The sequence below is a fragment of the Caretta caretta genome, chromosome 2, assembly GCF_965140235.1.
Source record: "Caretta caretta isolate rCarCar2 chromosome 2, rCarCar1.hap1, whole genome shotgun sequence".
Taxonomy (NCBI): domain Eukaryota; kingdom Metazoa; phylum Chordata; order Testudines; family Cheloniidae; genus Caretta; species Caretta caretta.
Window position 1 is genome coordinate 222,592,937 of NC_134207.1, and position 15,537 is coordinate 222,608,473.

Consider the following 15,537-nt stretch of genomic DNA (forward strand, 5'->3'; position numbering starts at 1 on the left):
GACATTTAAAGCATAGAATGAAAAACTTTTTGCAAAGTTAGGGACACTGGGTCAAATTAAGCAGTGACATAATCAAGTACTGCTTCATTGAGGTAAATTGAGTTATACAATTTTGTCATCCGCAATAGTGGATGTTGGATTTTGAAATGGAGGCAGGGAGGCCCAATATGCTTTTTTAATGTCTTTATGAAAGACAATGAATTTCATAATATCAAATGCTTTAGACAAGCAATGACCTTAAAGATTCAGGTTGCCTTGCAAAACAGCTAGTTGCATGTTCTATCAACCGTCATTGATAAAAATTCTCCAAATAAATAGAATGAGCTAAATTCTAATTTCGTTTATATTGGTGAAAATCTTGAGCAGCTCTGAAGTCGGTGGAACTGCTCCAGACCTACAGTGTTGTTGAGTTCAGAATCTGGTTCTCTGGGCCACATTCAGCAGAAATGTAGATGAGAGTGCAGGTTAGTCAAAAAAGGAGCATAAGTGGTAAAGAAATGTAATTTCCATTGATTTGGTATTCAATGGATAGGCAAAACAAGTGTCATACACAAAAGAAATTGTCCCAAGAGAAGCACATAACAGAATGTTTTATGAGATAAGGTAAAGGGCTGCATTCTCTTCCACACTTTTCCTGTTATATATTCTCGTTGGCTCTCCCTGCAAATAAAAATCCTTACCTACTGCTGCTTTTTCTGGGAGCAGCTTCTCTACATTCTTTTAGTTTATTATGTAAACACATTGGATATGTTATCTCCTATTCCACATACAGAACTCCTATTCTTGTCACTGGCAGCGTAATACTTACATTGAGTAGAGAATATGTCCCATTATCAGAAAAACAGAGGGGTTCCACAAAGCAATAGTCGCTTTTTTCTTCTTCCTTTTCAAATTGTCATAGGGACCAACAGTGTAGTGTGCTGAGCATTTTGGCCTCAATCCAGCAATGCATTTAAGCACATACTTAACTTTATGCACGTGGTTAGTTCCATTAACTTTAATGGAACTGCTCATATGCTTAACTTATAGCATGTGCTTAAGTGCATTGCAGAATCAGAACGATGGCTCAGGGCACTGGAATACCAAGCCTTCATTCCCTAGATTTTAAAAGCAACGCACAGGCTTTTAACTTCGATATGCCTCTTGAATTTACTACTTATTTTATTGCTAAATCCCCACAACATATAGAGGTCAATAGCTGATGTATCACCAGAAGAAGAAAATCCCCCCCAAATGCATTTAGGTAATTGTGAAATGATTCACTGCAGTTAAATCGTAATGCTGAATGTGTGACAATCAATTCCACAGTTATAGACAGATGTCATAAAAACTCAGAAAGAAAACTGGTATGTGATCACAAAGCATCTATCTATTCTAAAAGTAGCAAAAGGAAAAATGCCAGGCAACAATTTTTTGCATTCATTTTTTCTCCTCAAATTTTCTGCATTGTGAACATCCCTTTCATCTTCATAATGTTACTATGTTGATTTGTACAAAATACCCTATCATACTTAACTAATAACGTCTGTTTTATCATGAAAGATTGTGAAAGTCCTGTTTTACTAAATTTAAAAGCCAGTGTAAAACTAAATAAATAAACCAAGTGAAAAAATCAAATAGCATCTCCAAGAAGAGTGGAAAGGATTTAAAAATGAAGCATATTGATATTCATTTAGGAAAACCTGTGTCCTTCAATACAGTTTGTTACCCGATTGCAGTATGTAACAGTGTAAGTAAAATATTCAGAAGTCTGTAAAATCAGAAAACAAGACATAAATACATGTAATTTGAGTTAATGAGACCTGTAAAATGAAAATTCCTGTGGTTTTTCTTTAATATTTGAAAAAAGGCTTTTTATTTTATCAGAGCTCTGACCACTACTCCTGGCCTCCTCTCGGTGCTTTTAGAATATCTGTCTATGGAGAAAAAATGAAATGTGCATATTGAATTTATGAGTGTGCACAGGATGCAAATGCACAATGCCACAAAAATAGTGGCACACAAAACTGCAGCACCCAGGTGTAGCAGACAATGTTCTGTGGTAACTTTTACATTTAAAAAAGTAGATGTTTCAGGTTAACCAAGTTGCAAACAAGTCACAGTTCAAAACTGAAAACAATATAAGTCACCTTAAAAATACCAACACCACTGATCTGGCTTAAAAGTAGAACTGGGCAAACTTTTTTAGGCAAATTGAGTTTTCACCGAAAAATCTGTTTTGGTCAACCTGAAGAATCTATGATTCTTCATAGAATCTATGATTCTATGATTCTATGAATTTGACACTCATAATTTTGACCATTCACAAAACAACCAGAGGAAGAGGAGGTGAAGGTTGTGGTGGTAATGGTCATGATGCTGCTGCTTCTGCTACTGCCCTTATAATATTGAGCCCAGTGGTAAGGGCACTCACCTGGGATATGGGAGATAGAGGTTTGAATTCCTGCTCTAAAATATACCTGATATGGAATTTCTCAATTAATTGAAAAGTCAGAAAAAAATCAGATTTGGTTTGACCAAACTGATTCATTTTTTTAACATATTTCAGAACTGCCATCCAGCTGAAAAATCAGTTATTTGCCCAGCTCTCCTTAACATTTAGCAAACCATTCTAATTGTGGGTGTGGACAGTTTGTGCATTTTGAAGTTACTGATTACTTAGACAGGAGGAAACTAAAGTGGGACCTACAATATAGGCTGTCATCACCTTCAGTTTCAACATGGAATTGTGGCCTATTGCATTTACAGGTTCCAGCCTACAATATTTCATCTTGAATGAATCATCTCATGCCACTCAGGTCAGGGTATGAAACATTGCAGGCTGGGACTTGTAGTCATTGCAGGCCACTCCTCTTTGCCCAAGAGTAGGGTAGCTGCAATTTTCTTCACTTAATGCAGATTAAGTGTTGTCTTCAGGGGCAGATCCTGTGCAGATGTAAATTGTCATAGCTTCATTGAAGTCACAGCTCTATGATAATTTACACCAGCTGAGGATCAGCCCTCAGGTTATTTGCAGGTTGCCAATAGCTCCATAAATAGGGCAAAGCTTGAATGTTTCTTTAAAAAATAGTTGGTGCTATTATAAATAAACATAGTTTGATAATTAAACAAGAGTGGCCAGATCAGATTCAGAATATAACTTGATATCATAAAGGATTTTAGGAAGGTGCCTCCTCAGTCTTCTTTCATAAATCAGTAGTGCAGTACTCAACCACCATTTTAGATCTTTTGTAGTAAAGACATAACTCTTTCCTTCACAAACTAGATTTTCCTTTACCATATCAAGCGGAGTTCTTCATAAAGAATATGAATGTAGAAGAAATGTTAGCAAGTGAGGTTCTTGGAGATTTTCTTGGAGCAGTGAAAAATGTGTGGCAACCAGAGCGTTTGAATGCTATAAACATCACCTCAGCTCTAGACAGGGGAGGCAGAGTTCCACTTCCTATTAATGATATGAAAGAGGGGTAAGCACATGCATATATATCTATATCTATATATATCTAATCTGTTTATAAGTCTTTAGCATTCAAAATAAGTGTCACTGAAGTGTTTAATGTTCCTTTCAGGCATTCAAGACTTTTTGGAAGTTACTTTTTAAAGAACAAACTTTTGGAAATTGTTATTACATTTACAAATACATAAGTTCCCAGAGGCCCCAGATGGGGGGGATCAAGGTCTTTTGACCTTAGGTGCTGGGAATTTACAATCAAAGAAACATTAACAGTTTTCCCTGCTTACAAAACAGGTGGAAGGAAATAAGACTCTTAATCTACAATTCCAGTTTTATATCCCAGTAACTGCAGAGCGTAATTTTGATTCATGACTCTGAAGTTTTACAACATAGACCTCACAAAACTTAAAATTAGCTCAGCTGCATTCTGTTCCAAACATCACAGGCACATTTAAAGCTACATCTTCCAATACAATAGCTCTTAAATTTAGAGTTCACTGATTAATATTGCTTGGGAAGGGGCTCGTGCCTTTGCATTAGAAGTTTTAGGAGTTTTTTTTTTTAATATACAGATAAGAACTTACAGGAGAAATATGCCTTGAGCAAAATTTTCCTTTTTTAGTGTTTTTTTGATGGAGAGGCTTCTTGAAGTCTGTCGTTACAGTTGAACAGCAGCTAAAGAAAATCTGGCACCCAACCCCCAAGTAAGGTATCAGTGAAGTTTGTTCATTGAACAATGTCTTCAAGGTCCCTGGATTCTGTGACTTTCTGGTGCAGCAGATTATATTCTGTAATAGTTTCATTTATTCATTTCAATTGAGATAAGTATGAAAATGAATAATAGTATCAGTACAGTAGCCCTTGTTTTATTTACTTTGACACTAAAATCAGTTTGTTTTGTCCCACACTTTGCTTTCAGTATGTTTCAAAATTTTGTAATTGACAGTGCATAACTGTATTGTGGAATTTGTTGAGAGAAGCTGGATGTTTTGGCAGGTTGGCATCAATAATAAATTGCAGTTCTAATTTAAAGCATTTTCAAATACATTTTACAATTTATACGTGGGAAGAAGTGAATTTTCAAGAATGCTATGCTGAGCAAAATTCTCTTATATGAAATGGAACTATTTTAACAGAACTTCCTAAAGTACTTTATCAATGATTTATTGCTGTTTTTACCTCAAAATCCTGAACTTTGAGCTTCATAAATTTTTTTAATGAAAACTGACTACTGCTAGTCATAATCACACAGTACACTCAAGCAGTAGTAGGAATGTAATAAGTAGCTAGAGAAACAGTTTGGTCCCAGTTCATTGTGGCTACATTGGAAAAAGTGATGTCATAGCCTATAAAACACAATTAGCTGTTTTAGAAATGAACTATGGTGATTATTGGAATGCACAGGACTAGACTGTGTTCATCAGATATTTATTTATTAATGGATATCCTGGTGACACTTTGTCACACATCTTTTTCTGCAGTGTCTATGTTATGGTTGGTGCAGATGTTCCATTCTCCTCATGCTTACGAGAAGTGGAAAATCCACAAAATCAGCTGAGATGCAGCCAAGAAATGGAACCTGTAATAACGTGTGATAAAAAATTTCGTACTCAGTTCAATATTGACTGGTGTAAAATCTCTTTGGTGAGTTACTTTCCTTGCCCTGCATCAGCAGAGTATTTACTGGCAGCAGTTCTTCTTTAGAGCACTTCTGGGATGGCATGTTTCTTGACCCCCTTTTTTGGCAGTGCTTGCAGCAAGAGAAGTGAATAGAAAACTTATTTGCCATCTTTTGATTTATATTTGCCTGCACAATTAAAAGACAAATCACACTTCCAAATTTAAAAAAAATGAAGACTATGTTAAAATGAAGACTGAATTTAACAAAAGCCCCCACAAAACTTCCAGTTATAAATAAGTTGTGCCAAACAAATTTAATTACCTTGTGAAGTACAAAAGGAATGTTGAAGACCTATACAGCACTTGGACTTCAGTAAGGCATTCATTATAGTGCCACATAAAAACCTGTTTAAACACTGGATACATAGTAATATACCATTAAATGGATTAATTTAAGAGCTGATTCACAGTATCAGGAAGTGTTTATTAATCACAAGACTTTTAACGAAGAACAATGTCATGTGATTCACCACAAAAGGCCAGACATTTAAACCAATGCAACTTTATTTCATTAATGATCTAGATGATTGTAAAATTAACATTCATTGAATATACCAGCAATATCAAAACTGGACAAGTAGCAGGAGAATGATGTTACAAAACTGCGAAGTCACAGGGAAAGATTAGAACAGTCAACTGAATGCAATGAGATGAAATTCAGTAATAATAAAAGTAAAGTTATATTTCTGGTAACAAGCAACTTAGGCCATGCCTACATGACCACTTATGTCAACAAAACTTATGTCGCTCAGGGATGTGAAAAAAAACACCCCCTGAGCGACATAAGTTTCACTGGCATAAGTGGTAGTATGCACAGTGCTATGTCCGCAGGAAAGCATTTCCCGCCAACATAGCTATCGTCTCTTGTTGAGGGTGGTTTAATTATGTCAACGAGAGCACTCTCTCCGATTGGCATAGAGCGGCTACACAGGCGATCTTACACAGGCGCAGCTGCATTGGTACAGTTGTGCCACTGTAAGGTCTCTAGTGTTGACTTGGCTTTAGATAAAAATTGCTGGTGGGCAAGGAAGCAAACCTCTGTAAACAGTGAATTGATGAAAAATTTGGGAGTGACAGCAGATAAACTAAATACGAATCTCATGATTTAGTGTCATTGGGAGGGAAAAAAGTCATGGCAATTACAATTTGGTATCAATGTGCATTCAGTTCTTGTTCAAGTAGATGTAGCCCCGTATTCCATTTAGGTGCATGTGCACACAGAGCAGAGCCGGAGAATTTTGGCAGCAATACCATTAGAAGGGGTGACACTTGCGCCTCCTGGGCAAAGTCCCTCCCCTGACTATATGAGGCGGTGCCACTACAACCCCCTTCAGTTCCTTCTTACTACCCGTGGCTGGAGTTGGGGTTCTGTATAGTTCCTAACCTCACAATCTCTCTATGTCTTAGTGACTTTTCTAGTTGTGTATAGTTAATTAGTACCCTTAGTATAGTGACAGTTAGATTTAGTGTTAGTTAGCTTTAGTTTAACTAGGGTTTAAACATTGTCTGTCATGTGGGGGAGCGATCCCCAACAACAATTTCCATACATGGTGCTTGCTGTGCTTAAGCGAAGCCTATGTCAAGGAGTGGTATTCAATTTGAAAATCATTCACAAAATGGACTTGGGTGGCAAGGGATCTTCATCTAAAGCAGCACTTGCTCGACCAGGCAAGGCGGCCTGCTTCTGCACTGAGGTTGGATTGGAGATTGCCCTTGGGTTCTGAAGGTGCTGCCACTTCAGACTCTGGAGCTGGTGCCTCTCCAAAGAGACAAGGGAGTCGCTTTCAATCAAGTGCGCCCAGGAAAAGGTCACATAAGACTGATCGAGGTCACTCCAAATCACGTGGGGACTCATCTGCCTCCTCCAGAAGGAGTCTGGACTAGCATGGTGTGAATGCCGCTGCACAGGATGCAGCAGGTCCCATTAACTGTTCCCAGGTACCAAGCAGGAAGGTCAGAGACCCCGTACTGTCAATTCTGGTTCTGGCTCCAGGGCATCCGTTGAGTCCAGTACCAATGAAGGTGATGCCAGCACCAGCTTTTTCTGTGTCAGCATTGTATAGGGCAGCAACTGACTTCCTCTGCCTTTATGTCCTGACCTTTCCCTTGGTCCAGGACTTTGCCAGGCCCGCATAATTTATATCCAGTGAGTGAACCCGTGAGTCTGTCAGCCCTGTACCCCAATGTTTCCCTTCCACAGTAGAAGTCTGGTGGGGGCCGGGATTGGCACAAGGGAACTCCTGGGCACCGGAAACTTCTTTGGCACCCCTGCTGTCAGCGCCACCAATGTGTTACCATGGTGGCACTCACCGCCCTCCACTTCAGCAGTCTTTCACCTTGGTACCAGTGCCAACTTCAGGATTGGCTCTGTTTCTGGCACTGGAAATGATGGAGACATACTTGGTGCCGGCAGCACCATTTCCACCCTCTGCATCTGTTCATTCTGGGCTACGGGTGAGTCAGACTGGTTGCTCTATCCCTCAAGGCTAGCTCCACCTTATCCCTGAAGCCCAGGACTCTTTGGCGTTCAGGTTGAGATCTTTCTCCTCTTGCACTTCATCACCTGACCCTCAGTGGGGGCCATTCATGGGATGGGGCCTACTGATCACCAATGACTTACCCATATCAGTGGCCTCCATGGAATGCATGGGATACGCCTCAGTCATGTAGCTCCCACTTCCCGTCTTGCTCTAAGGCAAGATACTGGGCAGGTCTGTGGTGGTGACCATTGATCTGCCACAGGCCCAAGGTGCACCTTCCTCCTGAAGAGCCTTCAGTATCATCCTATCTAGATCTGTCAGTCCTGTAGCAGGATTTGGCCCTGGCACAGTTAACTACTTCATCTTCATCCCCAGACGATTCCACAGTGCCTGGCTCTTCCTCTCTGTTGGTACCAGAGGATTTCAAGGTGTACCAGGACCTTCTGTGGTACCTGGCTGCTTTCTTGGATATTCAAGGAGAGTTCTTGAAGGAGAATACCCATAAGTTGTTGGATATCCTGCAGCAGTATGCCCCGGGGAGAGTCGCTGTCCCTATTAATGATGTGCTCCTAGAGCCTGCTAAGGTTCTCCGGAACATGCCAGCTTTGGTATTGCCTACTGTAAAGTGCATGGAGAAATGCTTCTTCATTCTGGTGCAGGGATTTGAGGATTTTTACTCACATCTGGCCCTAGATTCCCTAGATGTAACTGCAGTGAATGATAGAGCCTGGCAGGGCAGATTTAAATCCACTCCCAAGGATAAGGACTAAATGGATGAACATGACAGGTAAGAAGATTTACATCTTCTCTTTCTTGCAAATATGCATTGTTAATCAGAAGGTATTCCTGTCCAAATCTGATTTTGTGAACTGGATGGCTATGTCTAAGTTTGTGGACCAGCTGCCTGAGGAATTTCAGGCATTTATCACTGACGGCTGCTTGGTAGCTAAAGCTTTATTGCAGTCCACACTGGATGTCACGGATACATCACCAGAGTGATGGCCTCAGCAGTGACCATGAGAAGGGCAGCCTGGCTGTAAAATTCAGGCATTCTCCCTATGTGCAACCGAGTGCTTTTTTTTGGACAAGATAGATGAGACTCTGCACTCCTTCAGGGACTCTAGTGCAGTGCAGAGGCACCACTACAGTGGTCAACAGTAATAGCATCATTCTCAGTGCACATTTGGGCAGCCTCCCCACCCCCATCCTAAACCCACAACAGTGGGGACTTCCCCAGAAAGGGGCATAGGTCCCAGAGGAGGCAGCATTTGGGACCAGGGTTTGGCCAGTCAACACACCTTCCCCCCGCACCCCTCACCTTTCCTCCCTGTTCTTCTGGACCATTTTGGTCCAGAGCAATATTCCAGTCATCACTGTCTTTTCCCCACCCCTACTGTGAAAGAGATCCAGCCTGTCCCCAAACAATGCTTGGGGTTTGATCACCACCAATAGCTGGGTCCTAAGCACCTTCTTAGGAGGGCTAGGCCCTCCAATTCCTTTCCAGGCTCCCTGCCACCTATCCTCCCTGTCCCTCTTCAGGGACCCCTCTTATGAGAGCAGATTCACAAGCTATTGGCTTTGGGGGTTGTGGAGGAGGGTTTGCTGGAACACCAGGGTCAGGGATTTTATTCCCAGTACTTTCTGGTGCCCAAATCCAAGAGAGTGATGAGACCCGTACTTGACCTGTACAGCCTCATGAAATATATAAGCTACATGAGGTTCTGAATAGTCACTCTGTCAACTATCTTTCCTGCATTCTCAGAACAACAGGTTTGCTGCTCTGGACCTTCAGGATGCCTACTTTCATGTGATGATTTTGCCAAGCCACAGAAAATGTCTTTGATTCATGATAGCAGAGCACCATTTTCAGTGTATGGTGCTTCCCTTTGGCTTCTCTTCTGCGCTTCAGGTTTTTACCAAATGCATGGTCGTAGGGATGGCATACTTCAGGAAGAAAGGATTGCACATTTTCTCATACCTGGACAACCGGTTACTGAGGAGCAGGCCCATAGAGGAAGTCCTTTCCCATGTTGACACTACACTGTGCTTGCTTGACTGTCTGGGTCTCATCCTAAACACCGAAGAGTCAATTTCCCACTCAGAAAATTGAATACATTGGAGCCCTCATAGACTCTATGAGTTTGAGAGCATTTGTGCCAACTGACCGTTTTCAAGTGATTCACCACCTTTTCCTAAGTCTGCAGTCTCAGCCTTCTATGACAGTCCAGATGTGCCTGAGGCAAGCAGACATGTGGCTCCAGTTTTCATGGTTACACCTTTGCACCCTTAAAATGTGGCTCAGGACAGTTTACTGTACCACTCTTTGGACAGAGTTGTCTGTCTCCTTCCACTGGTCCTGGACTCTTTGCAATGGTGGACACTTCTAGAGAATGTTTGTCAGGGAGTTCCCTTCATCTGGCCCTTATCAACCAGGTCTGTTGTCACAGATGCCTCCCTGATGAGCTGGGAAGCATATCTGGGGTTGCTGTACATTCAAGGTCTGTATTCAGAGCAGGAGTCCTCACTGCATATCAATTTACCGGTGCTTCTGGCCATCTGTGGTGCATGTCACACTTTTCTGAACTGTATCGGGGGCTCAGTGGTTTGTTCACATATATTGCAGTGTTATTGTAAGTATTATGTGAACAGGCAAAGGGGCACACACTCCAGGATGCTCTGCCAAGAGGCAATCAGGTTGTGGCAGTTCTTCATCGAGGAGAGTATCATGCCAATTGCTGACCACTTGCCCAGGGTCCAGAATCATCTCACAGACCATCTCAGCAGGAATTTTTCCCTGAATCATGAGTGGTCCCTGAAGACAAGTGTGCTCCGGATTGTCTTTGCGGCTTAGGGCATTCCGATGATCAACTTGTTTGTTACAAGCAACATCAGGAAATGTCATCTGTTCTGCTCTCAAGAGGGCCTCAGACTGGACTCCCTGTTTGACATCTTCTATCTTGGCTCCAGTTAGCACGTCTGTATGCTTTTCCCCCAATCCCAGTCATTCCACAGGTCATCCTCAAGCTGAAGGCTCATTCTCATTGACCCAGTGTGGCTGACACAGTGCTGTTTCTCTGGCCTTCTAGCACTGTCAGTTCAGCCTCCCATACCCTTTCCTCTCTATCCAAACCTACTCACACAGAATCATGGTCACACTTTAAATCCCATACTCAGTTCCCTGCTTCATGGCTAAACAAGGAGGAATTGTGGTGTTCTATGGCTGTTCAACAGGTCCTACTCAACGGTAGAAATTCCTCTACCAGAATGGCCTATTCACAGAGCCTTGCAAATCTGCAGGTATCTGCTTTGCATCCATGGATGCGGATATCTGTGGATCATTTTTGCGGATTGCAGATCGGATGTGGATACAGATTTTGTATTCATGCAGGGCTCAACCTATTTGGCAAAATGGAAGCAATTTTTGGTGTGGTTGTTGGCCCGCAGAGTTTAACCAGTGCTGCCTTCTATTCAGGACAACTTTGAGTACTTGCTGCACCTTCAGTCATTGGGCCTTGTGCTTAGCTCATTGAGAGTACATTTGACGGCAATATCAGCGTTTCATCCCCCCTATTCAGGGACAATCAGTCTTGTCCAGTGCCACAGTAGCAAGATTCTTAAAAGGTCTTCGTTATCTCCATCCTCCAGTCCGTGAGCTGATTCCTCTGTGGCACCTTAACACGGTCCTAGCGGTTTTAATGGGACCTTCATTTGAGCCCCTGGTATCTTCTCCCTTTCCGCTTTTGTGTCAGAAGACTGCATTCCTGTTTGTGATAACATCTGCAGGGAGAGTCTGTGAGTTGCAGGCTCTGATGGCAGAACCTTCATGCACACAATTCTCTACCGATAAAGTGACTTTACAATCACACCTTGAAAATTTTGTCTAAAGTGGTTTCTCGGTTTCATTTGAACCAAGTAGTATATTTACCAGTGTTCTTTCCTAAGCTGTATTCATCTCCAGAGGAGCAGCACATTCATACATTAGATGTCAGGGGACATTTAGCCTTCTGTCTGGACAGGACTAAACAGTTTCCTGCTGTGCCTCAGCTATTTGTGTCATATGCAGATCGTATGAAGGGGCAAGAGTCTCTTCACAGACTCTCTCTAAATGGATATCCTCCTGTATCAAGACTGCATATGAAATGGCTTCAGTGGGTGAGAGTGCAAGCTGTGTCAATAGCATTCCTCAGTGATGTCCCAACCTTGGACATTTGCAGGGCTGCTACGTGGTCATCCATACATACAGTTATGAACCGTTATGCCATTACCGCATCTTCCAGGGCAGATGCAAGCTTTGGTAGGGGGCAGTCCTGCAATCCTTGTTTAGGTGGACTTGGAGCTCTGCCTCCTGGGGTGCTTGCGAATCACCTAAGTAGAATACTCAGCTGCATCTACTTGAAAAAGAAGTTATAGTTACTTACTGTAAATGTGGTTCTTCAAAATGTGATGCAGATGTGTACCCCATGACTAATCCTCTGTCCCCTCTGTATTGGAGTCTAGTCTTTGGGCACTCGGTGCCAAGGAACTGAGGGGGCTCAGGGCAGTGCTGCCTCATATAGCCAGGGGAGGGACTATGGCCATGAGTGTGAATACCGCCCCTCTATGGGTACTACTAGACAAAATTCTCTGGCTCCAGTGCACTGGGTGCACACACACTTAAGTGGAATACATGGCTTCATCACATCTCAAAGAACCAATTACTGCAAGTAACCATTTCTTGTCCTTTGGGATGGATCTGTACATCCCCGGCAAGCACAAACTGCTGAATGCAGTGGCTAGCGCTAGTGGCTGAGAGGCAGGAGCAGACTGTGTCCCCCTCAGTACTGTATCCAGGTTCACTTCCTTTGAATACCAACTAGGGGCAAAGGAACAGGTAGGAGAGACGTTTTACAACCTTTTTCCAGTCATTCATAACACATTTGTGCAACACAGGGCAGGGTTTACTTTTTGGTATTTAAGAAATGTGCTTAATATATAAATGTATTTATTAAGAAATATATCAATAGCCAATAACCAGATTATTGTAATATAAAAGTAGGTCTTTTGGATTTATTTTATCAAATAACAAAAATTAGTGTTTAATAAAATAAATTGAAAGGACATATTTTTATATTACAGTAATCTGATATTTGCTATTGATCTGTTTCTTAATAAATACATTTATATATTTAATCTTACTTCTGTGACAGGGTCGGGCCGGATGGCTGCAGGAGAGTAATAGAAGGCAGATATATTAGCCCCAGGTTAAGTAGGTCCCTTTTCCCTGGGAAAGGTAACAGGGAAGGTTCCAGAACAATCAGGGACTTTCTGGAGACAATTAAGACAGACAGGCTGATTAGAACACCTGCAGCCAATCAAGATGCTGCTAGAATCAATTAAGGCAGGCTAATCGGGGCACATGGGTTTAAAAAGGAGCTCACTTCAGTTTGTGGTGCGTGTGTAAGGAGCTGGGAGCAAGAGGCGCTAGGAGCTGAGAGTGAGAACACATACTGTTGGATGACTGAGGTGTACAAGCATTATCAGACACCAGGAGGAAGGTCCTATGGTGAGGATAAAGAAGGTGTTGGGAGGAGGCCATGGGGAAGTAGCCCAGGGAGTTCTAGCTGTCGCACAGCTGTTCCAGGAGGCACTCTAGACAGCTGCATTCCACAGGGCCCTGGGCTGGAACCTGGAGTAGGGGGCGGGCCCCCCAAATCCTCCCAACTCCTGGTCAGACACAGGAGGAGTTGACCTGGACTGTGGGTTCACGAAAACAGCCAAATTGAGGGCTGCCGTGAAGCTCCAAGGCGAGCAAATCTGCCAATAAGCGCAAGACCCACCAAGGTAGAGGAGGAACTTTGTCACACTTCCTTATGTAAAATAAAATAATGCAAAATGAGAATGGGTTAGTCGAAGTGTTACTTACAATATATCTGAAGATCAGCAAAATTTCTTTAATTTGGTGAAACCAGAACTTTGAATAGATCCTCTAACTTCATTTATATGGCTGATCAAAAATATCTGTCTTGTGCTATGGCAATGTTTAGAATGAGTCTTCAAAAGTGCTTTTAAAATACCTATTTTTAGTGATGTCAGATTATTTGGAGATAATGGTCTTCTAGTCAACAATTTTTTAAAATTACTATTTTCATTTGTACAACTATTCAGCTACTGAATAAATATTTTAGTAATCTTTTTAATATTTGTCTTTTTAAGTTTTAGTTTGTCACTTTATGCTGATCTTCTAAATTATCCAATAATCGATAAGGCAATATTTCATCTAATGAAATGAATGCGTTTGTTGTTACCTAGATTTAAATGAATGAAAGAAACATTCACCTTATGTATTAATTATATTCTGAAGTCTACTAGTTCATATATGTTACTATATGGGATTATTTTATTTTATATTCAGATTGAATAAGCACAAGCACAACCAGGGCACATAATTAGATTAAAAATCCCTTACGGTGAAGTTAATACTAAATAATTGAGCTTTACTGTTATACAGTAGTTGATTACATTAATTTCCCCCTTTTAGTGGGGTTTGAAAGTGCTACATTGCTTCTTTCCTCTACTTTCTAGTGATGTACAGTACACTTTGGGAGTGTGAATGGGATGAATAATTGAACAGAAGCAGGATATAAATATTACTTTATCAAAAACTGGGGAATTGGATGTCTGAGGGAATTAATAATGGGATATATACACCCTTTCTGCTTTATGTTACAAGAAGAGAAGGGTGAATGATGAGTTTCTTTGGTTCAACGGCAGTTCCAAAAAAAAATTTTCCGCTTGAACCAAAAATGAAACTTTTGAAATTTTCAGCCAATCAAAAAGTTAAAAAAATGAATTGTGTCAGTGTTTCTTTTTGTATTTTATTTCTTTTTAGAATCAAAGGAAAATTTGAAATTAGAAGTTATTTCAAATAAAATCAAAACTTTCATTTTGAAAATATCCAAATGAAACATTTCAGGTTTTCAGAATGTTGGGGGTGTTCCCCCCCATAAACAATTTGATTAAATTGACACTAATTTGAGTATTGTTTTTGTATCGCTGAATCATCATTTTTCACCAAAAAAAATTTTGACTGTAAAATTTCCCTAGCTCTAGTTAAAAGTACAAAAGCTTGTCCTGGGTGATATTGACCAGAAAATGGTTATTTGGTAGCTTTCTGACTTCGATAATTTTTCAGAGAGTTTATTGTATGCTCATTGACCAATGCTGTTATTTGGTAGCTATTGAGTGTCTTAAATAAAATTAATTGGTGGTCTCAGTCCAGTTCACATAACAAATTGTCACTATTTTGGGGTAGTCACAGCAGTGGTCAATGAGCATTTTCTGTGATTTGGTCTTTAATGGGAATTAAGACAATGGAATACCTTACGTGAAAAAGTCTTTGGAAAAATAAATGGAGATGTGAGATTTCATATAATTTGAAATGCTGTGCTGTATAGTGTTGCTTTTTCTGATTTATGGTTGGTTAAAATTCTTTTCATTTTCTACATACATTTGTTAATTGGTTATGTAATTGTCTTTCTTTTGTATCAGGTTGATAAAACAAAACAAGTTTCCACCTATCAGGAAGTGATCCGTGGAGAGGGAATATTACCTGATGGTGGAGAATATAAACCACCGTCTGATACACTGAAAAGCAGAGACTATTACTCGGATTTCCTAATTACACTGGCAGTGCCCTCGGCAGTAGCACTGGTGCTTTTTCTAATACTTGCTTATATCATGTGCTGCCGACGGGAAGGAGTGTGAGTACTTTAATTAGTAATTGTAGATTTTTCTGAGATTATAATTCATATGAAAGCATTCTGTAGAAGTGTCATTCAATTCATAAAAACACTTTTTAAACAGACGAGCAGAAATATTTAATATTTTCCATCTAAACATGCTTTAAAATTAATAGTAATCTCCAAGAGAATGGATTTAGGGACTGTA

The 15,537-nt window shown here is 40.8% G+C and overlaps 1 protein-coding gene and 1 long non-coding RNA gene across 12 annotated transcripts in view; one reads left to right on the top strand and one right to left on the bottom strand.

Annotated features, from left to right (window-relative positions):
- SGCE (sarcoglycan epsilon) overlaps window positions 1–15,537 on the top strand; it is a 61,857-nt gene that overhangs the window by 25,897 nt on the left and 20,423 nt on the right. For all 10 annotated transcript variants that reach the window (XM_048838199.2, XM_048838201.2, XM_048838192.2 and 7 more), the window contains 3 exons: window positions 3,266–3,464; window positions 4,933–5,095; window positions 15,139–15,350. In XM_048838199.2, coding sequence (XP_048694156.1) covers window positions 3,266–3,464; window positions 4,933–5,095; window positions 15,139–15,350 — 574 coding nt within the window. The remainder of the gene's footprint in view (window positions 1–3,265; window positions 3,465–4,932; window positions 5,096–15,138; window positions 15,351–15,537) is intronic.
- The window catches only part of LOC125631459 (uncharacterized), a 42,003-nt gene that overhangs the window by 17,265 nt on the left and 9,201 nt on the right, over window positions 1–15,537 (bottom strand). The window lies entirely within an intron of this gene.